Genomic DNA, 21,640 nt, shown 5'->3' with positions numbered 1-21,640 from the left:
GTGCGGTGCTGTTCGTAAACCACTGGACGAATAATCAGCACTCACTGCAATTATATAATCTAGTCTATGTTTCATCTGCATAATCATCAGGACAGCATTGCTATCTGACTTCTCAGTGCCCTCACTGTATTCAGTGTATTCTCTGTATTAAGAGATCTGAATACATAAGCACATGCTCCCAGCTAAGTTCAGGGGTTTTCTTCTGCACCATTCACAGGTAAAGTCAGCGTTAGTATCCCAGGTCTTTTGCATCCTTATCTGGTGTTGGTCCAGTTTCATCAGAGAAATATCTTCACTATAGAAGCTCGGGAACCAGATGCAACTGCCTCTCAATAAATGGAGTGGGGAGAGGGGGCAGGCTCAGGGATGTGGAAATGTCCCTGTTACAAATTCTCTGGGCTGGAGAAATCCATGACCCAGAAATTCCATGGCGAGAGATATATACCCAGGGGAAATGAGTGTATGATATTCACCAAACATTACATCCAAGAATGTTCGCAGCAGCTTTATTTGTAATTAGCAACTGCCCCCAAAAACAAACCAGTCCAAATGTCACCAGTAGAAGAACAGATAAACAAATGGTGGTGCAATCTCTACATAAGAAGGAATAAACCATGGACAGACACACACCATGAATGAATCACACAGGTGTGGGCGAGGAGAGGCCAGTCTTAATGAATGCATTCAGTATGACCCAGGCCCACGTGACAGAAGTCACATCAGTAGCAGCTTCTCGGAGCTGGGGGGAGACTGACTAGAAGGGGGTACGAGGGAAGTTTTGGAGGGCGATGAATTATTGACATGTTTTATATCCTGATTGGGTGGCGGTGTAGGAGCTACGTGGTTACTTCAAGGTCTGTGCACTTTATGCAACTGTGCCTCAATCTAAAATATGTTATATGGCTCAGCTTTCTAGGAAAGAGCCGGGAAAGGAAGGGTCTTCATGGATACAGAGGTGACATCCAGGGTAGCTCCAGTGTAAGGCAACACCTGATCTCATCTGCTGGGACACAGGAGTTTCCCCGGAATGAGAATTCCAGGGCTAAAACTGCAGGTGTCCTAGACAAACCAGGAAATCTGATCACCTAACTGCTCTGAAAGTGAGGAATTGAGAGAGTTTTGGAATCTGGCAGGGAAGCTGGGTTCCCCTGTGCCAGGACCCAGGAGCTGCCCCAGCGGGCTCCAAGAGGGACCTGCCAGGCCGTCAGGGCAGCGGGCATCAGGGTGGACACTGGGACTTCAGGGCCGGACGCACCTCTGTTCCCTGGCATCCTTCTCAAGCTCCTGGCCCTGTGGGAGCAAGAAGGGGTGGAGTGGGGCTGTTCCTCTTTGGAGCTGAAGGGGAAAGGCCCAGGGACTGGGTTGAGGCAACAAGGCTTCCAGCTGGGCCCCGGGAAGATTCTAGCTCAGAGGTACCCTACTCCCTCCTACCTTAGCAACACATCAACTTGGAAGCAACACAGAGAAGTGGGGACTCATGGAAAGAAGCCGATGTTGTATACTTCTACTGCCACAGTCTCACAAGCAGAGATTGGCCCCTCCCACTTGGCTTGGTACAACCCACCCTGGCTCAGGCTGGGGGTGAGGAGGGCTCCTCTCTCTCCTCAGAGCATGGGACAGACAGGGCCCTCAGGGAGCTGAGCAGCAGGGAGGGGCGACATGAGCCACAGAACCCGGGCAGGAAACCGGAAGCAGGAGGAGGGAGGGCAGGCTTAGAAGTTCTCATAGTGGTGCATGAAGTGGGCTCCGTCCTGCCTGTTGATGAGCTGACAGGCTTTCTCTACATTCTTGGTCATGCCTGGGGGGCCGCAGCTAAACACCCCCATCTTGCACACCTGCCAGGTGATGGAGAGAGGAGAGGCCAGACCCTTGAGACCCTTGCTCCCCACCATGACCTGCTTTCTATCCCAGCCCCGAGGGGAGGCTTGAGCTGTTGCGGGGTGAAGTCCTCCTCCAACACCTCCAACATCCCAGGGCCGGAGGTGGGGTTCTCTGCTCAGAACTGAGCTGCACAGGGCTTGAGGCCGGGAAGAGCAGAGTCCTGGGCTGTGGGCTGGACTGACCTGTGGGTGCACCTCCGTCAGGGAGTTGAAGAAGGCCTCGAATGGGGGCCGGCCGAAGTGGGTGACGGAGCGCAGGCCCGTGAACAGACTCCGGTTCAGCACCTTCTGGAAGTGCCGCTCGCAGATGTACTGGGAGGGACGCGGGAGGTCACAGCCAGGCCGCCGATGCCCGATGATGCCTGGGCCAACTCCCAGCCCCGCCTGGCAGCGACCACCTACCAGCATGGTGGTCCTGAGGTCGAACTTCTCGGCCAGCTGGGTGATGTAGATGTGCACGGAGACCAGGTCCCGGTGGTCATTCTCCTCCACCTCCCGGATGATGTCGGCCAGCCACTCGAACTGCCGCTGGGTCCGAGTCACCCAGATGAAGTAGATCTGGGGACATAGGGGATACATGCTTTCACCCGACGGACTGCAAAGCCCCAGGCACCCACAGGCAGCAGAGCTCTGTCAGGTGCTACCGGCCTCCAAGGGACAGACGCCAGCAGAGGCCTCTGGCTACCTCTGCCCTCTGTCCCTCCAAGCCTGGCATCTCAGCTGCTGGGTGTGAATGGGCCCTGCACAGCCAGCACCTGGGAGCCAGGAGCTTTCTCATGCCCCTCTGTGGTGACGCTGGGGAGCCACCAGGCCACCTGCTCCCAATCCGAAGAAAGGAGGAGGGACGTTCACCTTTTTACAGAGCATCTGGCTGCCCAAGGATGATTTGAAGACCAGGTCTTTGAGGATGGAGGCAAAAGGGGTGACCCCGATGCCCCCTCCTACCAGCACAGACACCTCAAACTTATGCCACTCCTGGTGGCCCTCTCCGAAGGGTCCATCAAGGTAGAGCTGCCAAGAGGAGAGGGAGAGGAGGTGAGCCTAGCCTTACCGCAGCTCTGAGGCCATGATCGGGCAGGAGTGTTCCCAGGGGAGAGGACAGAACACCCTAGCCTCTTTGGGGGCACCCTGGCCCCCTCCTAGCCTGGTCTTGGGTGGCCAGAGTATCTAGTTTCAGGCAAGGCCAGCAGGGACCCTCTGCCATAGCAGAGACCCAGAAGCAGGGTACCTTTGGGTAGGTGGCACCGCCTTTGCCTTTCGGGGGTGAGTAGATCTCCTGGAGGCGCATGGTCCAGGGCCCCACTGCCCGGATGTGCAGACTGAGCGTGTCCTCATGGGGCGCGGAGGTCAGTGTGAAGGGGTGGTACTCATTGGTGCCCAGGGCCAGGCAGGCGATCCGCACCCACTGTCCTGACTTGTACTCGAAGCCCTGAGGCCGCTGGAACTGCAGGTGGGTCACTCCTGGGGTCACGAGCAGGGAAGGGGAGAGATCAGAGGCCACTCCTGGTACCTCAGGACTGACCTGTCCGGCCCACACTCCTGAGGCCCAGGGAGTGTCCCAGGGCCACAGGGTCTGGGAAACTGGGGGTGGGAGTAAGAGAGTCTGTTTCTGTGTCCTGGATGACACAGGACTTGGGCTTCTCTGCTCCCTGTTCAGCCCTTCTTCTTTCTCCTCTCTATCCATGGAGAATCCCAGCCTGCAGGATGAAGGGACTTGAGGACCCTTGGAACCCCTCGGAGTTTACCAGATGTCCCTCACTTTATCTTACAGTGAGTGTCCTGATGCTGCTCTGACATCTAAATCATCTTCCACCACCCTCCACAGTGACACAAATCCCCACTTAGGACTCAGGGCCATTTGCCTGTCACCGATGGGGTTGCTTGGAGAGGATGTATGGCTTCCTGGCCTGCCCTCCCCCGCAGCTGGCCACCCTTGTTGGGGTCTTTATTGCCATCAGTTCCTCCTGCCTTGCTTTCTGCTGCCTCCTCACAGTTACTGCTGCCCCACTGGTCCCCTGGGGGCCAGGCACAGCCCTTTCGGAGGCTGCATTCCCACCAGGAAAGCTGCAAGAGCTCTGAGAGAGTGCGAGGTGGTGAGGGGGTCAGGAGGCCTGGAGGCTCCAGCGTGGCTGAGGAACCCACGACTGGTGCTCCGCACCCAGGCCAGGCCAGGTCAGTACCTGAGGGCAGCAGCTCGGCCGTCACCACGCTGATCTCCACCTTCTTCCGACTCAGGCTCACCAGCTTGTCCCCTCCCCAGATGATGGCCGGGACCAGGAAGTAGATGTGGAAACTGGGCAGCTGGATCACAGCGAAGCTGCCATGGATGATGAGCTAAAGACACAGCCAGTTAGTAGAGCTGGGGCCTAGCCAGGCCTCGCCTGCGTCCCCCTCGCCCCAGCACTTCCTTCCCAGGTGCTGGGCCTGGGCTGCGTGCACGGGTTGGTGGCAGAGGTTTGAGTCTGAGGCTACAGATCCCAGGACCTCAGTTTGAGAGCTAGGGTCCGATGCTGCCTCCTTTACCGGCTTCCCATCCCATCCCAAGTTGCCTCCCCCTGCCCAGAGGACCCCTCACCAGGGCATAAAGCACGACGTAGAGGTGGTGTGTCAGCCAGAAGGCCTGGAAGCTGCGGCGACGGAAGTAGTGGGAGGCAAAGACGTACATGATGGCCAGGACCAGGAGCAGGAGCACCCCTGTCATACCTAGGGATAGGAAGACAGTCAGAGAGCTGCCTGGGGACTTCAGCCTGGGCTGACATACACCAGAGTGTTCTGTCATTCCGCCCTCTCATCCCTCCAGGGCCCCCGGGAGGAGCTGGAGCTGAGGCTGGTCCAGGTGGCTGGACAGGGACCCTGTAGCCACTAGAGACCAGTGCATATTTGGGGAGGGGTCCTCAGAGGAACCCCCGGGTGCCACCCCTCCCCAACTCCTACCTGGAATGGTCTCGAAGAACCACCAGTAGAACTTCGGGGGAATCTTAGACCTGTGGGGCAGAGACACAGTGAGCTTCAGCTGGGGCAGGAGGACGCCACCAATGTCACACACAGGCTGACCCTGTTGCTGCTGGCCCTGGCTGTGGAGGTAAGAAGGCTCCCAGCCAGATGGCCCAGTGAGCTCCCAAGGAACATGGCGCCCAGCCCCCACTCTATACTGTCAGCCATTTTCCTCCTGTGTTACTCTAAACTCTCTTACTGCGGTTCCCTTTGCTTCCTTGAGTGCTCCATTTATTATTATTATTATTTTTTTGGTACCGAGAATCGAACTCGGGACCTTGCGCTTGCGAGGCAGGCAGTGGAACCACTGAGCTAAATCCCTGGCCCTCCATTTATTATTTTCGAAGCTCTACAGGGGCTTATGTTTTGTTCACTGTTCCATTCCTGGGCACACAGCAACACTGGGCAGAGTAAATCCTCAATACATGTCTGTTGAGTGACTGTCTTGATGTCCCTACTCTCTGGCATTGGATGACTGACAAGGAAGTGGCCCGTAAGTGCCTGCCCAGTGAATGGATGGTAAACCAAGATGGCAGAAGCTGTGTGCCAAGGACCTGTGGGAAAGAGTGTCGGGCTTCCTCTCCTGAACACCTGCCTGGCAAGTCCCAGCCAGGTCCCTTCCTGAGGGCAAGGTGACCGCCTCAGCCAGCCCAAGTGGGTCCCCTTGCACCTTCACTCCGTGAGGAGAGGGTCCCTGGCCATCTGTTCCTCTAATACCAAGGCCCAGAAGACCCCAGAACTGACCCGTCATTCACAAAGACGTTGGGGAACACGCAGGCCAGCAGGTTGAGGGGGCTGACTGAGAAGATGTAGAAATTGACCATGTGGGCGGCACTGTGCAAGACTGAAAGAGGTCATGTCAGAGATGCCACGTGGGGCCCACACTCCCCCAGCCTCCAGGGACAGAGGAGACGCAGGGAGGAGAGACGGGAACTAAGGATCCCTGGGCTCCTCGCTGTTCCTGCCAGGGAGCCGCATACTGGCCAGGAGGACGGCGCCCATGGCGACCCAGCGGTGGAAGTCCACGGCGGCGTCGAAGGGGATGTAACGGTTGAGGAAGGTCTCCCGCAGGAAGGTGATGAGGTTGCGGCACATGGTGAGCAGGATGTAGGAGAACATGAAGGAGAGGCTGGCCGCCGTGCCCCGCGACAGGATGATGCCCACGTAGGTGGTCTCTTCGATGTCCGTGGGTGGCGAGGCAAAGGCGTAGTCTGTGGCCGGAGGTGGGTGGATGAGCATGGCGCGGGGCCAGGGTGTGAGAGCTACCCCCCCCATCCTGGGCTCTTACAGTAGGCGCGATCTGCAAAGAGCCCCACGCAGATGGCTGAGAAGATGGCGGTGCACACGATGTGGCGCCTGTAGTTCTCCACAAAGCGCTTGAACTGCTGCAGCTTCTGGGCCATGAAGCCACGCCGCATCTTCTCCTGCAGCGCCTCGGTGTACAGCCGGGGAGGCGGCCCCAGCGCCCTGCGGCAAGAGGGGCCAGGTGAGGGAAGAGGAGGTCCCTGGCCTGTCCCCAGGGCCACCCATGCAAGCGGCCCAGGTGACCTCCAGGGTCAGGACCAGCCATAAAAGACAAGGAAGGAAGGCAGCCCCTGCTCCGACCTCGCCTGTCGCTGCCTGCCTTACCAACCCTCCTGTGACTCCCCCTCCTCGTCTCCTCTTTGTTCTGCATCCCCCACCCTGCTCCCTGCACCAGGAGCCAGGAGAGTCCTCACTACCCTCCCGATGCTCCTTCTGAGCCAGGCCCTTTGCCTGAAGGACCAGGTTCAGGGATTGAGAATGAAAAGCCACCCCGGCCTCTAGACGTCTCTCCATGCCTCAGAAGGTCTCAGGATCTGGGGAACACTCACTTTTTGCCAAACCTCTTCTTTAGCCCAGAACCCCCCAGTTCAAGGGTTTCTGAGGCAGGGGGTGCCAGGTCCTGGGGGCAGGAGCTGCAGAAAGGGAGGGGCCTGTTCAGCCTGTGTCTCTGCAGCCTGGAGAACTGCCAGCCCAAAGCCTGGGGTGCAGGCAGGAGGTGGCTCATCTGCCGCCTGGAGTGTTGGGAGAGAGCCCAGCTCCTGAGCAGTTTTGGGTGCGGCAATGGCAGCTGCAACTGGGGAGGGCCTGAGCCAGGCACACTGGCCAGCGCCGCCCCTGCTCACCTCTCTCCTGGCTTCCCAGTGATGAAGGAGACCCGCCAGTTGCTGTTTTGCTTAAAGACGTCTCCAAAACCTGGAAAGTAGAGCAGAGGCTAGCCTGGCTCCCCTGGGGGCAGTGGGGTGGGGTGCAGGGCCGCCTGACCCTCTAGAAAGGCTGCCAGGGCACTTGCTGGTGGCTTGGTCATGTCCCGAGCTCTGGCTATAGTCCTTTTCTCCTCCACACTGGGCACCCACTACACTGAGCAGGCAGCACTGCCACTTTGAGCAATCAGAGAAAGGGGTGCGCTCTGGGCAGATGGATGCCTGACATCTTTTTTCTTTCTTCCCTTTTTTGAGACAGGCTCTCGCTATGTAACCCGGGCTGGCCCTGAAGTTGCTAGTAGCTCAGGTTGGCCTCAAGCTCATGACCCTCCTGCCTCGGGGTCCCAAGTGCTGCAATTACAGGCATGTGCCAGTTTTTATGTCCTTTGTGTAAAGAAAATAACACCTCTGCCCCAGCTGGGTGCAAGCCAGGACACTGCTCTGGGCTGCGAGCGGTGTGAGGCTGGCTTTCAGCGAGCATCTCCGCGCAGTAAGCAACCTGGACAGCTGTATATGGTGGACTAACAGCACACCTGGCTCAATCTCAGGCACCAAGGACTCCGAAGAGAAAGACCAGGGCCTGTGCACTGGGAACTGTCTTTATGAAGACGCTCTTTCCACACTCACACACCTCCACCGCCGCCTTTGACGCAGAGCTGTGTGAAGCGGAGCTCGCTGTTGTGGTCCCGCAGCATGAAGTGGAAGTCCTCCCATGTCAGCTCCCCCTTGTCCCGGAAGCCCGCCTCCCGGAACATGGACTCCACCACCTCGGCCAGCTGGGTCTTGGACAGGCAGTTGTTGGAGATCTCGATGAAGGACCTGGGGTGGGGGACCGAGACAGACCAGCCTGTTGCCCACAAGGTCAGGCGTGGGGAGGCGCAAGGTGGGGCAGGCTCCGATTGTCTGCTGTCGTTACCGGTAACCCAGGAAATGGCACCAGGCAGGTGCTGGTCCAGCCTGCGGTCTACACGAAGGCAGGTAGGGCGGTGGCCACAGCTCACAAGACCGGGCAGACTGAAGGTGACCTTGACCAGCTACAGAAAGCAGCCCTCAAATGGGGATCTGCTGCTGGGGATGAATGTCTACTTCGCGCAGGGAGGTGTTGGGGCTCACGGCCCTCTCTTGCAGTGGGCTCTCTGCCCACACCCTTCTGTGGATGTGTCCCACGCCAGCCCTGGACCCCACTCTCACTGATGGCTGGGCAGGGGCTGTAGCTGCTTCCTGTGGCAGCACACAGCTCGCACAGCCCGGAAGCAGAGGGAACAACACCCGGGGGCACAGACGAGAGCGTCTGCCCACTCAGTCTCACAGCACAGTGGCAGTTTGTGGCCACACTCTTTCCTTAGCTTGGACAAACTGTCCACGCAAATGCGTGCAAGGCCAGCAGAGAAGAGCTGGGCCCAAACAGTGCAGCAAGCACGACTGTCGTGTGACAAAGCACCGTCCCACAGAGACTAAGCAAGACCCACACTGAGCTACAGGGCGAGAAGGGAGAGCTCAGCCCTCAGGGTAGCGGCCTTGTCCTGGATTCTCCTGCTGGCTGTCATGAGGAGTGACACTGAGTGACCAAGGTCATCCATCCAGCATTTCACTGTGTGAGATGTGCAGCAAGAGTTCACGAAGGTCCGAAGGCATCCAAGGGGTGAGAGGACTCCTGAGGTTGGTCATAGTGTTGGGTTTTTCACCGTGGCTTGGTTTTTCTGAACCAGTGAAACCTCCCTGGCTGACGCTGGCAGTGCAGAGGAAGACCCTGCCTGCGCAGGAGTCTGCCAGGCCAGTTTGGAAGCCCGATGTTCTGAGGGTTGGGGACACAGCATCCTGTCCGCCTGCAGACGAAATCCAGCCCACCCGCCTGCCCTCCTCTGACCTGCCCTGCTTTTCGGGTTAGGACACTGGATGGCTCGGCCCATACCGCATCATGGTGAAGAACTCATCCTTGGAGAGGAAGCCGTTCCCATCCAGATCGTACATGGTGAACATCAGACGAGACTTATCCTCTGCGGAGCCTGGGGAGAGTACATGCAGCTGCCGGCCTGCTCACAGGCTCCTCAGATGGCTGCCACCCCCGGACAGGCCCCACCTTTCATGAAGACCACCAGGATGTCCAGGAACTCCCGGAAGGACAGGTAGCCGTTGCCGTCCTTGTCGGCAAGGGAGAACATGGACTCCACAAACATGTCCTGGGGCTTGAGGCCCAGGGACTCGGCAAACTCAGCCCTGCTCAGTTCGCACGTCAGCGCCTCCCGCACCTTCTGGGATGAGTCCAGGGGCAGCGTCCCCGCGTCCGCCTGGTTGATGTCCAGCACCTGCACTCGGGCAGCGGCAGAGGACGGGAGAGCAGGGGAAAGGTCAGTGACTTCACGTGGCCCCAGAGTCCATTTGAGAAAGGCGGAGCCATGCTCCTGGGGCTCTGCGCTCCTAGAGCAAGAACGGACTCAGAGCCCACCACTCTCCCAGAAGTGCCACGCCATAGGGACAGAGCTGGGGGGCAGCAAAGGGGCAAAGCTGGGGGCACAAGGAAAGACACTAGAGGCAGACGCTGGCGGCAGACATGGCGGACAGGCCGGAGAGACCGGGGCTATGTGTGCTCTTTCTCCAATTCAGCGGGGCTGCCGGGTGCCTGAGATCGGGTCTCTGTCCGTGTGCGGGGAGTTCAAAAGTCACACGTAACGACCATTTGTTAAATGCCTCCAGCGTGCTCAGGCCAGGCGCAGTGCACAGCAGAGTGGTTTTCAAACTCGAGCCTGCTCCAGGACCACCCAGAGGCCTCGTTCAAAGAGACTGCTGCACCCAGCCTGAGCCCCTCACTCAGTCTGGGGATTCACATTTCTAACAAGTTCCCAAGTGAGGTCAAGCACAGGAGGTGCAGGGCCAGTGCTCACCAGCCTTTGAGAGCCCCTCACAGCCGCTCTCATCACTGCTTTATGGAGGAGGAAAGGGAGTACAAGGGCTGAGGGGAAAACGCTTAAATTTAAAAATGTAGGGCCAGGGATTTAGCTCAGTAGTTCTACCACCTGCTCTGCAAGCACAGGGACCCGAGTTCAATCTCCGATACCAAAAAATTTGTATTACAGTAAAAGTCACGTTGCCATGAGTCCCCCTCAAAATCCTCCCCTTTGCTTTAAACACACGTATCTCATGGTTCTTGCCACTTTCCGCACCAGCTCTGGAGTCCTCTTTCCTGAGCATCTTTATGAGGTGGGACGAAAACTAGTGTGAATGTCGCTGCCGAGCACAACTAGACACTCAGGAAAGAGCACTCCCAGACCTGCTTCAGAGAGTGACAAGGATGATGGGATGAGTGTCTTAAGTGAGCTTGAGTATTTTGAGACGGATTCATGGCACTGTACTTTTCACAGAAATACATTTTCTTTTTTTTGGGGGGGTACCAGGGATCGATCTCAGGACCTTGCCCTTGCAAGGCAGGCGGCAGCACCACTGAGCTAAATCCCCAGCCCCATTTTCTAAAACTCAAACACACACGGTATTTTTCTACCACATGCCGCAGCTAGTGCGTGGCATAGCCAGGCCACGCCCAGCCAGGCCGTCTGCGTCTGGGTTGGAGCCTCCCCTAGGCTGAGCCCGTCCCAGAGGGCAGGAAGCAGTGTGCTACCTGAGCAAAGAGGTGTCTGAAGAAGATCTCCAGGATGCAGCCCCGCTGCTGCTTGGTCACCGCCTCCCTGAGCAGCTGGCTCTCGCCCATCTCGGCCACTTGGAGGCCCAGGGTCCAGCATGTGCACAGGTCCTGCAGCTGCTGCACAAAGGCACCGCGCTCCTCTTCCGAGTTAAACTGCAGCACCTGGGTGACAGGGAGGCCCCACTGCCATGCTCAGAGCTGGGCTTCCGTCCAGGACAGGGAAGCTGCCTCAGGGGGTCAGGGCCAGTCCCTAGCACTGGCCTGCAGCAGCCGAGGCAGGCTGGGCCGTACCAGGTCGTACTCCTTGGGGACCTTGAGCAGCAGGGTGCGGCAGCCATGGGTGCTGGACAGGATGAGGTGGACCTGCTGCGGGGGCTGCAGCTGCACGGTGCGCAGCACAGACAGTCGGCTGTCCAGGACCTGCAGATTCCTGTCCGGGAGCAGCTGGACGGTGACGGGATAGCTCCTCTCCTTGGGGCCTGGCCACTCCATCGCTGGGGTGGGGACAGTTGGGCAGCGACTGAGCCCCGAAGCCAGCTTCCTCCGTGTCCTCCTCAAGCCCATCTCCCTTCCTCCGTCGGCCCTCAGCCTCGGCTCACCCATCACTCCGCCTTTGATTGCTGCCTTCTTCATACTCTCTTTGCCTTGCCTTTGCAGCCTCTTGCGCTGTCGGTTCCGGGAATGGGCAATCACCCCAGCGACGACCAGACTCACTGCAGGGTACCAGAGGCCGGTGGGGAGGAGAACTCGCCTTCCGGCCTTCTCTTCCCGGGCCCCTCCCCAGCCTGCCCTGGAACTGGACCTGGGAGGAGGCTCCGCAGGCCAGCAGGTCTCGGGGAGGTGGAGGCCAGAAGAGGGGAGGCGGGGCGGGGGTGAGATGCTCACCTAGCGGGAAGCAGCAGAGGGCAATGATGACCAGGCTATACCCTGCGCTGCTGCCCTCGAAGAAGTCAATCACAGTGAGGGGCACGCAGCGGGGCAGGCCTTCTGTGGTGAGCTGCTTCGGCTGTACACAGGGGCCCCCTGCGGGACAGGGTGGAGAGGCCCGAGTCTAAAGGTGCTGCTCCTTGGGCAGCCCCGTCCTTTGTCCCGCAGAGTACCACGTGTCCTCCACTCTCCCCAGCCGGCATCCCTGACTCCCTAACTGGCTCCTCCTATCAGTCCCCCTCCTTGTCCCATCTCCCAGCATTTTCCCAGCCCGCCTGTCCTGGAGCTGCCCTGTCCACACTGCAGGGACCGGCCTAACGCTGGCCTCCCCGGCTGGGCTGACCACTGTCCCCGTGGGGTCTCAGGCCACTCACCTTCTTGCCAGACAAAGACGTTGGGCTGCAGGGACCCTGCATTCAACCCAGTGACAGTGACCAGCACGTCCCGCAGGCTGGTGTTTCTGATTTCCGAAATCTCTTCCTCAGAGAACAGCCTGGGGTGGGGAGGGAGGGGATTTAGGCCTCCACCAACCCAGGTCCAAGCAGCTGGATGTGAAGACCCAGAGCGGGAGGGAAGGGTGTGGGGCCTGCGGCCTTACCCATTCCTGCTGTTCTCAAACCAGTAGCGGTCGCCATCCCTAAGCCGCACAAACTGGCTGAGAACGATGGTGCTGAACAGGGGTCCGGGGTCCCCATGACTCTCCAGGAGCCCCCCCAGGAGCAGCTCCAGGCGGGACAGGTCCTGGTGGTACAGACCGGCTGTGGCCTCCAGCACCTGGGACCGTGGGCAGTAACAAGTGTGTGTTTGCGTGTGTGTTGTGTGTACGTGCATAGCCACTGAGACACAGGGAGCCCTTGGGGTGGTCACACATCTGCTAGGAGGATGAGTGTGTCTCTGCCGTGGCGAGGCCACTGTCAGGTGCCCAGGATCACATCCCATGCCCACCACTACCCAGTGCCTGGCCTCAGTGACTAGCAGCTCTGGGGCCCCCAGGAGCTGGACAGTGGCAGCTGCCCAGAGGTGACTCAACAGTGGGACAGCGGAGCTATTAGGGACGTCACACAGTGACACGGGGACGCTGCTGGTCTGCCTTATGCCATTCCCATGTGGATAATCGAGTTAACATGGAAGGAGTCGGAATAGCACTGGCACAGCAAAGCTTCAGCTGCCACCATCGCCCCTACAATTCCTGACCTGGGGGTCCACGAAGGGGCTGAGGTCACTCCAGTTCTTCGGGGGCTGCAGCCCGAGGGCCTGCAGGGCCTGGGTGTAGCTGGGCAAGCCCATATCGCGGCCTTGCTGGATGCTGCTGGCCACGTAGTCTGTGCGGGAGTACTTGCCAGAGCCAGGCCAGTAATCTGGGAGGGAGAGAATGGCTGAGGGCTGTCCCGCCGGCCCCAGTGTCCAGTGCTCGGGCACTGCCCCAGCCGCTGCACTCTTCCGTGAGACCTGTGCCTGTCTCAACCTTGCCTTGGTGTGAGGCCCACATCGCCAGTGTCACCACAGCCAGTTTCTCTGACAAGACCGTTTCTCTATGATTCAAGATGGTTCTCGGCACCAAGCAGAAAATGTTCCACCTTGTGCCCCCTACCCTTGAGATGGGACTGGGTGAAAACCTCTGAAGACCTCACTAGGCCCCAAAGACACTGAGGTGCTCCATCCTCCCCCACTCAGACACTTGCTCTTGACTTAAGAACAACACAAAACCGGAAAGGAAGAAAGAAGCCTCCACACTCCCTTTCTTTCTAATGGCTGCGGACGTCCGTGTGGGTATTTTCGTCCCCGCTTCCTAGGGACCCCAGCTCTGCACTCTGATGACCCGAAGGGCCCCCGGGCTCCCAGCCCCAGCCCCATGCCATCTTGCTCTGAGCTCACCCCTCAGATCTTCCACGATGATTCTGTCTTCCCTCTCCGAAATCTGGGAGGCCATTCCCAGCAGCAGCTCATTTACTTCTTCCGCACTATTCAAATTCGGGTTCTGAAAATAAACAGCACATTCAAGATAGGCTTTCAGTCCCCCTCCCAAGATCAGACTCTCTCACCCCAGACTGGTGCACCTAGGACAAGGGGCCCTTGGCCAGTCCAAGTCTTTCCCTCTCTCTGAAAAGAGTCTTGCTGTGTTGCTCAGGCTAACCTTGAACCCCTGCACTCAAGGGATCCTCCTGCCTCAGCCTCCTGAGTGGCTGGGAGTGTGTGACTCCTACAGTGTGTAACCACCACACTCTGCTATTCCCAGACTCTCCTAAGCATTTGTCCGCAGATAGTTTTCTCTGCCCTTCATCTCCTACCAATGGGTGGCAGCAACAACCAAGAACCAAGATTTCTGCTTTCCACTGTGTGAAGACACCCACCTGGACCCATCCCACCGGACCCTGGCCCTGACCCCGGCTGACCTCCCGACTCCAGTAGCTGTTGCAGACCCTGAGAGCTGGAGAGCTGTGGAAACCCTCGCTCAGGACCTTCCGGAAGTGGCAGGTGGCATTTCTGCAGTGCAGATGGGGGACAAGGTGAGGGAATCCAGGAAGCTAAGATGGGAAGCTGAGAGGGGCTGAGAAGGGCGTGGCCAGGGTTGAGGGGTGGTCCCTGAACTTCTCTGAGTGTACAGGGATTTGGGGGTGTATTTTACTGGAGGCAGAGTGAGCTGTTTGTCTAGTGTGGGGAGGGAGAGACGCGGGGAGGGTACCCACGAACACAACACTCAGCGATCCAAATTCTTTTTTTAGTTTTTTTTGGTACTGGGGATCGAACTCCTTGCACTTGTGCAGCAGGCGGCGAAACCACTGAGCCAGATCCTCGGCCCCCAAATTCTGACATTAGGAAAGCTAGTGAGTTTCCATATCAAGACCAAACCTCGCACCCTAGGGTGATGTTTTTGGCCCTCAAAGTCGGCTCCCCCCCCAACTGAAAGGTGGAAGAGGTCTGTGAAAGGCCCCAGGGCACAAGGCCACTGGTTATCATTTCCACTGGCGCCAGCCCCTCCACACCTCATGTACACTCCGGGCGGTACCATGGTGGAGAAGAACTGCTCCGAGGCCACCACGAACTCCGGGGAGACGCTGGGGTCCAGGAACGCCCGGTAACCTGGGGCGCGGGAAACAGGGCACACGAGGGGGCCTTGAGACACCCGGGCCAGCAGCCTCCCCCCCTCCCGCAAGCCTCTCTCCTCCTTGGCCACCCCTCACCTTCATACTTTGGGGGTGTCTTCCCCAGGAAGCTGGGCAGCCACTCGTACATAGCAATGCTCTGTGGGTCACAGAGGGGACAGAGGAGCAGGGTGGCGCCGGCTGGGCAGGGGGAGCTGGCGTGCGCACCCCGGAGGAACTTCACACAGAAACTGGGGGGGCCCCAGGAACCACAGGATGGGGCGGGGTCCTTCATAACAACCACGGCGAAGTCTCTCCCGTGAGCAGCCCGGGCCTCCCAATCGCGCCCAGGAGGAGGCGCCCCCGCCCCGCCCCGTGTTCTGGCGGCCGCGCGATGGGGCCGACGGGGCCGAGGCGGCGCGGACCTGGTAGGTGGCGACGACCCTCTTGCGCGCGTGCTGGAACAGCTCCTCGTCGCCCCAGCGCGGGTGGTCCCGAGCCAACCGGTCCGCCCACCAGTTGTGGAAGCGGAACCACAGCAGGCCCAGCGCCTGCACGAAGGGGTCGCGGTTGCCGCGCTCGGCCCCGAAGGCTGCGGGACGCGGGGGCGCGGTGAGCGGAGCGGCCGCGGGGGGCGCCCCATCCTCCCGCTCCCCCCGCCCCCGCCCGCGCCCCCGCACCGTACAGCCCCCGGGGCCCGCCCTGGCCCGTGGCGGGGTCCGGCGCCGTCCACATGAGCAGGGTGTCCTGCGACTCGCGCGGGAAGGCGGGGTCGCGCCCCGACGCCAGCCGCCCCCCGGAGAAGCTGCGCAGCGCGTCGCTCCACGAGTGCGACGACCCGTAGATGGCGCTGCCGTCCAGCCAGCCGGTCACCTGGTTGGTCTGGAGACGCGGGCCGGGGGTCAGGGAGGCCGGGCGCCCCGGGGCCCCACCCCGCCCCGCCCCGCCCCGGCCCGGCCCGGCCCTCACCGGGTCCCTGGGGTTGCTGGGGCTGCGTCCGGTCTCGGGGTCCCAGCGGCTCCTCTGGAAAGGCAGCACGACGTCCCCGCGGCGGTCGGGGTCGAACACGGGGTCTCCGGGCGGGATGTGGATGTTGAGGAACTCGGCGGGGCAGCCGGGGGTCTCCACGCTCACCACGTCCGACAGCACGTGGTAGCCTGCGGGCGCGTCGGGCACAGACTGGTGGGTTGGTGGCCCCGCCCCGCAGAGCCAGCGTAGTTCCCAGGAGTCAAAAGACCGAGGGCTAGTGCAAGGACCGGCCCCAGGGCTGCTGCTTAGTCCCAGTCAGCCTTGAATTTATAGTTTGCAAAATGAGAATATAACATCCCCTCATCCTTCTCAGAAGGTTGTCATGAAGATCAAATGATACAGTCAAAGCAAAGGTTCCCCCTTTCAGTCCCCCACTGTGGGGCAAAGTGGTAAAGGAAGGAGGTAGCTCAAAACTTGGTCCCTAAGAGGTACAACGGGGGTCCTGTGGCGCCCTCTGGTTTGAAGTAAATGATAAGAAAAGACCAGGGGAGCAAATACTCCTGCACTAACACCTCAAATCTTTCCGAGATGAAGGCAGGCTGCTGGGAGGGGAGAAAGTGGTCGGGAATCTCGACTAGGTCCCAGGCGCAGCGCGGAGCACCTGCTAGGCCTCAGCGTCGCCTTTTGCCCCAAAGGCGACCCCCAGCTGCACCCCTACGGCCTGTGCCTTTGCACTCACCGAAGAAGACGCCCAGCACCGTGCGGTTGCGGAGCGAAGCCAGCCCGGGGCGGCCCTGCGTGGCGGCGTCGCTGAGCCTGCGCGGGTTGGGCAGCAGGGGCTCCTCTAGGGCCTGGTACACGCCGTCGGCGTAGCTGGCCGGCACGAGGCGCTGCAGCCGCGAGCCTGCAGGCGGCGGGGAGTCGGGTTCGCTCAGGGCGCTGGATCCCCAACAATACGTACTCGTAACCGTCTGCCTCCCTGTGGACCAGCTTTACCGATCCCCGCCCCAGGGGTGCGTAAGAGCGGGGCGCCCGGCAGTCGGGCTGCGTGTTGCCTGCGCCCTCCCCTGGTTCTGCACGCGGGGTGTGTGGGACACACGTACCCACAGCGCCACTCTCGTGGTGCCTGAGGTTGTTGAACCAGCCGTCGTAGCGCTGCACTTCCCAGGGCAGCGAGAGCGCGTCCTGGCCACCTGTGGGCAGAGTCCGCTCTGAGCGCGCATCCCAGACGCCCCCCCGCCCCCGCGTCCGTCCCCCTCCGCATGCCCGACTCCAGTGACAACACGGTGTCAAAGCTGCCCGGGGAAGTGTCCCATCCTGCTGACCTTTGCAGAGGTCTGGCCCACCTTCCAGCTTCAGGAGCCTCTTGCCTGCCCCTCTTCCTTGCACACCCCCGGGAGACAAGGGGTGACACCGCACAGCTAGGGTACCTGCTACTTACCCCCTGGGTCCAGGGATCCAGTCAGCAGCGCCCCCAGGAGCACCAGTGCCTGTGGTCTTGCTCGGACCATGCCGACACCGCAGCCTGGAGAGGGAGGTGAGGGACAGCGACTGTCCGAGGGCCGCCCCTGGAGGGGGGAGCCGGCTGTGTGAGCTCTGGGAGTAAAAGTGTTAGAAACATCACAGAGGCCCCGCATCCGGCCACCGCTCGTTCCAACACAGCAGAGGAAGTTTCCACCCGTCATTCACCCCATAGGCGTTGACCTTGACCACTGGACTCCTTGGGGGCACTTCCGTCACGGGCAGGACGGGCCCAGCCACCCAGGGTGCTGGCCCAAACCCTGGAACCCCCCACACCAATTCCTCGGCTTGGGCACTGCTTCTGCAGCAGGCGGCAGGGAGGGGGAAGAGACCAGGGAGCCAGGATCCGGGACCTGCAGCCCACCCACCCTTGGCTCTATGAGCGCCAGCACAGGAAGGGGAGGGCTAGAAAGGTCAGGTCCCAAACGGGTCCCACCTCGGTAGTTTGGACCCTTCTTTTGTAATCTTTGTTTCTCTGCTCCGCTTCTTGCCTGTATTCCACTTCTCGGATCCTCAGTGTTCCCGACTGCACCGGGACCTGCTCCCTGGGTCCTCAGTCTCACCGCTGCGTGGGTGTCACCTCCAGCAGACAGGGGCAGGTGTGAATATCTGCACCCGGGGCTTGCCCTCCTGCTGTAGAGGGAGGCCCTCATTTGCATATCACACCCCACCCCTCATTTGCATAACCTCTGCCAGGCTGGGACCCTGGGACTTGACTCGACAAGAGCCCTGCTTGCTGCCGTGAGCCTATAAAAGGGGTCTGGGTCTCCCGCCAGCTGGCACAGCCAGGAAAGTAGCTGGCCACTGCACTGAGAAATAATTCCGCTTGGTGGCTCACCCCAGAGCGCTCCAGGACAGCCAGACTTCGCTTCCTTAGTGGCACAGACTCGACCACCCTCTTTGGTCTCGGGACCCCCAACTTGCTGGACCCGTCGCAAGATGACTCTGTGGAACGGGGTGCTACCCTTTTACCCCCAGCCACAGCGCGCTGCAGGCTTCAGCGTCCCGCTGCTCATCGTCATTGTGGTGTTCTGCGCCCTCGCCGGCAGCTTCCTGCTCATCCTGCCTGGGATCCGGGGCCACTCGGTAAGGGGCTGCTGGAAGCTCGGAGTGGGGTGTGCGCATCGTGGGCAGCAGTCTCCAGGGCAGAATGAGGAAGGGTCTCCATGAAGTCAAACCGAGGGTCAGGAGGAGCAAATTCCAGGGTGTTGGTGCAGCAGGCACCACCCCCCATCCGCCCCATCCAAGATATCCTGGAGTGGGACCCTGGATGAACAATGCCAAGCTGCTGCAGAAAGGGCATGCGGTCAGTGCTGCAGGGGCCTCCTGCCTCCCTAGGGACTGCAAGTGGACTCCTGTCCTGCCCTCTGCATGGAGTGCCAACCTTGGGGACCAGAGGACAGGTGCCAGCAGCACAGATGCTATCTCCCCTTGGCGCTGGGGTGATGAAATGTGTAGGGTGCCCCCCCATCTAGTCTTCCCACGTCTTGAATTTTTTTTGGTACCGAGGATCGAACTTGTGACCTTGCGCTTTCGGGGCGGGCGGCGGCACCACTGAGCTAAGTCCCAGGCCCCACGTCTTGATTTTTGTTAGTTTCCCAGGGAACAGGTGCGACTGAGCCTCTCAGCATTTCCACCTCCTCTACTTGGCCTCCAGGCTCCCTCTTCTGGGGGAGGTGACCCCTGCCTCCCCAGCACTTCTGGACTCACTGAGGCAGTGACTGGATTAGGAGGGAAGGGGGCAGGCGCCACACGGCGGCGGGAGGGAAGGAGCCTGGAGTTTGCCAGGCCGGGTGGACCTGGAAATGAGGCTGGGGAGGTCGAAGTGCAGGACCGGAAAACATCTGAAATGTCAGTGGCTCCGGGGACCTTCAGGAAGAACACACCTGACATCAGCCTGGAAAGGTCAGGAGTGCAATCAGACTGAGGTGGAGTGGAGTCAAGAGGTCTTGCTTGGGCTGGTCGGGCTGAGCCCAGCCTGACCTGAACCGCTCTTCCTGCAGCGCTGGTTCTGGTTGGCGAGAGTGCTGCTCAGTCTGTTCATAGGGGGAGAAATTGTGGGTGAGTGTGTGGTGCCTCCCGGGGAGGAAGTGGGGTCGGGAGGGAGGAGGTGGGCAGACGGCCCCCGGGAAAGTAGGAAAGTGGGAGTGGTTTCTGCCACCTTTTCCCACCTCGTATGCTGCTCTTTCCTGGGCCCCTGGCCCTCCTCCTCAGCATTCTCTGCCCTCTCCAATCCCACTTGCCAGCGCCATCTCCCCCGCGCTTCTTCCACAGCTGTGCACTTCAGTGGGGAGTGGTTCGTGGGCAGCGTGTGGACCAACACGTCCTACAAAGCCTTCAGTGCCGAGCATGTTCAAGCCCGCGTTGGCCTGAGTGTGGGCCTGGTAGGCATTAATATTACACTGAAAGGTGAGGGCCAAGTGAATTCCCGGGCCTGGGCGATCCCACGGTCGGGGCAGAGGGGAACTCGAGGACCTTTCTCACCCTCGGCTCCAAAAGCACTTGGTCTCCGTGGGTTTGGGTTTTCCCCAACCACCACCAAACCCATCCCCACTGCCACTTGCCCTGTCTGAACCGGCTCAGTTTCCGGGTTGCTGGCCTTGAACAACCTCAAGACCTTCGACGTCCCCCGCAGGGACTCCAGTGCAGCAGCTGAACGAGACCATTGACTACAACGAGCAGTTCACCTGGCGTCTGAACGAAGACTACCACCGCGAGTACGTGCGCGCGCTGCAGAAGGGGCTGCCGGACCCGGTGCTGTACCTGGCCGAGAAGTTCACGCCCAGCAGCCCCTGCGGGCTGTACCACCAGTACCACCTGGCCGGACACTACGCCGCGGCCACGCTGTGGTGAGCGCGGGGCGCGGGATGGGGTGCGCCGAGCGGGGCACGGAGGCCCCCGGCTCCGTGCGCTGGCCCTAGGGGGCGCGCGGGCTTGGAGCGCGCTAGGGTCTGCACGGACTGTGGGGGCCCGGAGCTCCACTCCAGACTCGGGCCGAGCGAGGCGGCGGGAGCCCCGTCGAGCCCGCAGCGTCCGGCTCACGCCCCCCGCGCGTCCCCGCAGGGTGGCGTTCTGCTTCTGGGTCCTCGCCAACGCGCTGCTCTCCATGCCCGCCCCGCTCTACGGGGGCCTGGCGCTCTTGGTCACTGGCGCTTTCGCACTCTTCGCCGTCTTCTCCTTCGCCTCGGTCTCCAGCGTGCCCCTGTGCCCGTTCCGCCTCGGCTCCGCTGCGCTCACGCCTGGCTACGGAGCCGCCTTCTGGATCACGCTGGCTACGGGTGAGGGCAGGGCTGGGCGCGCGCGGCCGGGAGCGTGCGCTTTGCAGTCCACAAAGAGACCACCGACGCTTCGGTAGTTCAGAAGGCAGAGGGTCAATGGCTTTTGGTTAGTCTGGTTTGCTTTGGTTTTTGAGGCAGGGTCTTGCTATGTAGTACAGGCTGGTCTCGAACTCGCGGCGCCCCGCTTCAGCCTCCGGAGCCCTGGGATCACAGATGTGTGCCACCACAGATAGAGGCACGGTTACGCCCATCTCACAGATAGAGGGGGCTCCGAAGGGCTCGGCGTCTTGCCCCGTTGGCGAGAGAAGGCGTGCATCCTGCAATCCGCAGAGGTCTTTTTGCAGTGGGCGCGTGCGCGGGCCGAGGGTTTGGGGAGGAAACTCGAGGAGGCGCCTCCACAGGAGGCAGACCCAGCCCCGGCTCTGGCCTGGAGCCCTGACCGCCGGACTTTCCGTCCCCGCAGGCATCCTGTGCCTGCTGCTCGGTGCGGCCGTGGTGCTTCTCCACTATGCCTGGCCCAGCTCCCTTCGCGCCGTGCTAGACCAGAGCGCCCCGGACTGCTGCGGCCTGGCGACGGCGGGCTCGCCCGTCATCCTCAGCAACCCGCTGCACCCACAGTTCGCGCCCCCGGACTTCAAGATCACCACAAAACTGTGAAGGGCGCCCACCTCTGGACTCTTCCCCGCCGGGGGACCTGGCGCGCCTGCAGGCAGTGGGCGGGGCACCCCAGGGACTCCGTGCGCCCCAAGCGATGGAAACCCCCCGGGGACGCGGCGCTGTGCACGCTGGAGCGAGCTGTAAATAAACTTTCTTCTTTTGTTTTAAAAAACTTCCCCCGCCCATTAATTTCCATACTTTTTCCGGGTTCGGCGCCACACACGCCCGAGGGAGGCTTCACTGGGCCGGGACGGCCCACTTCTGTGTCCTGAGCCGGTTCCTTGCGCTGGAGAAACCCGAGACCCAGACAGGCTCTGGAGGGGCGCCCTCTAGTGACGCCGGGGTGGAAACGACCCCGAGCAGCCGGGGTGGGAGGTGGGGGTGGGGGACTCAGTGACCTGGCAGGTCACCCTTCCGCTCACCCGGGGTCCCCTTGGCCATTCTGCCGCATGGACTGGGAAGAAAGGGG

The 21,640-nt window shown here is 60.7% G+C and overlaps 2 protein-coding genes across 2 annotated transcripts; one reads left to right on the top strand and one right to left on the bottom strand.

The window, feature by feature from the left end:
• Positions 1-489: 489 nt before the first annotated feature.
• Duox2 (dual oxidase 2) lies at positions 490-18,062 on the bottom strand. The gene is made up of 33 exons (XM_087181351.1): positions 17,157-18,062; positions 16,819-16,908; positions 16,455-16,619; positions 15,716-15,903; positions 15,427-15,628; positions 15,172-15,338; positions 14,846-14,906; positions 14,648-14,744; positions 14,057-14,147; positions 13,539-13,641; positions 12,858-13,021; positions 12,262-12,437; positions 12,038-12,156; positions 11,622-11,759; positions 11,336-11,449; positions 11,028-11,230; positions 10,713-10,898; positions 9,180-9,405; positions 9,012-9,105; positions 7,731-7,918; positions 7,022-7,091; positions 6,728-6,811; positions 6,163-6,341; positions 5,855-6,085; positions 5,619-5,718; positions 4,815-4,864; positions 4,456-4,583; positions 4,061-4,214; positions 3,109-3,341; positions 2,733-2,891; positions 2,283-2,438; positions 2,064-2,192; positions 490-1,835 (listed from the first exon to the last, which is right to left on the bottom strand). Exons 1-33 carry the CDS (start codon positions 17,398-17,400, stop codon positions 1,713-1,715), a joined length of 4,812 nt encoding a protein of 1,603 aa, XP_087037477.1. The 5' UTR covers positions 17,401-18,062; the 3' UTR covers positions 490-1,712.
• Duoxa2 (dual oxidase maturation factor 2) lies at positions 17,967-21,338 on the top strand. Its single transcript, XM_004835805.3, has 6 exons — positions 17,967-18,322; positions 19,240-19,297; positions 19,511-19,645; positions 19,872-20,085; positions 20,300-20,514; positions 20,978-21,338. The coding sequence occupies exons 1-6, from the start codon at positions 18,176-18,178 to the stop codon at positions 21,169-21,171; spliced, it is 963 nt and encodes a 320-aa protein (XP_004835862.1). The 5' UTR covers positions 17,967-18,175; the 3' UTR covers positions 21,172-21,338.
• Positions 21,339-21,640: the final 302 nt, after the last annotated feature.

The sequence above is a fragment of the Heterocephalus glaber genome, unplaced genomic scaffold (genome assembly GCF_053883595.1).
Source record: "Heterocephalus glaber isolate CG9 unplaced genomic scaffold, H.glaber_assembly_v1.0 deba00000122, whole genome shotgun sequence".
In the NCBI taxonomy this organism is placed as follows: Eukaryota; Metazoa; Chordata; class Mammalia; order Rodentia; family Bathyergidae; genus Heterocephalus; species Heterocephalus glaber.
Note: the sequence above shows the minus strand (reverse complement) of the source record. Positions and strands in the feature narration are given on the sequence as shown.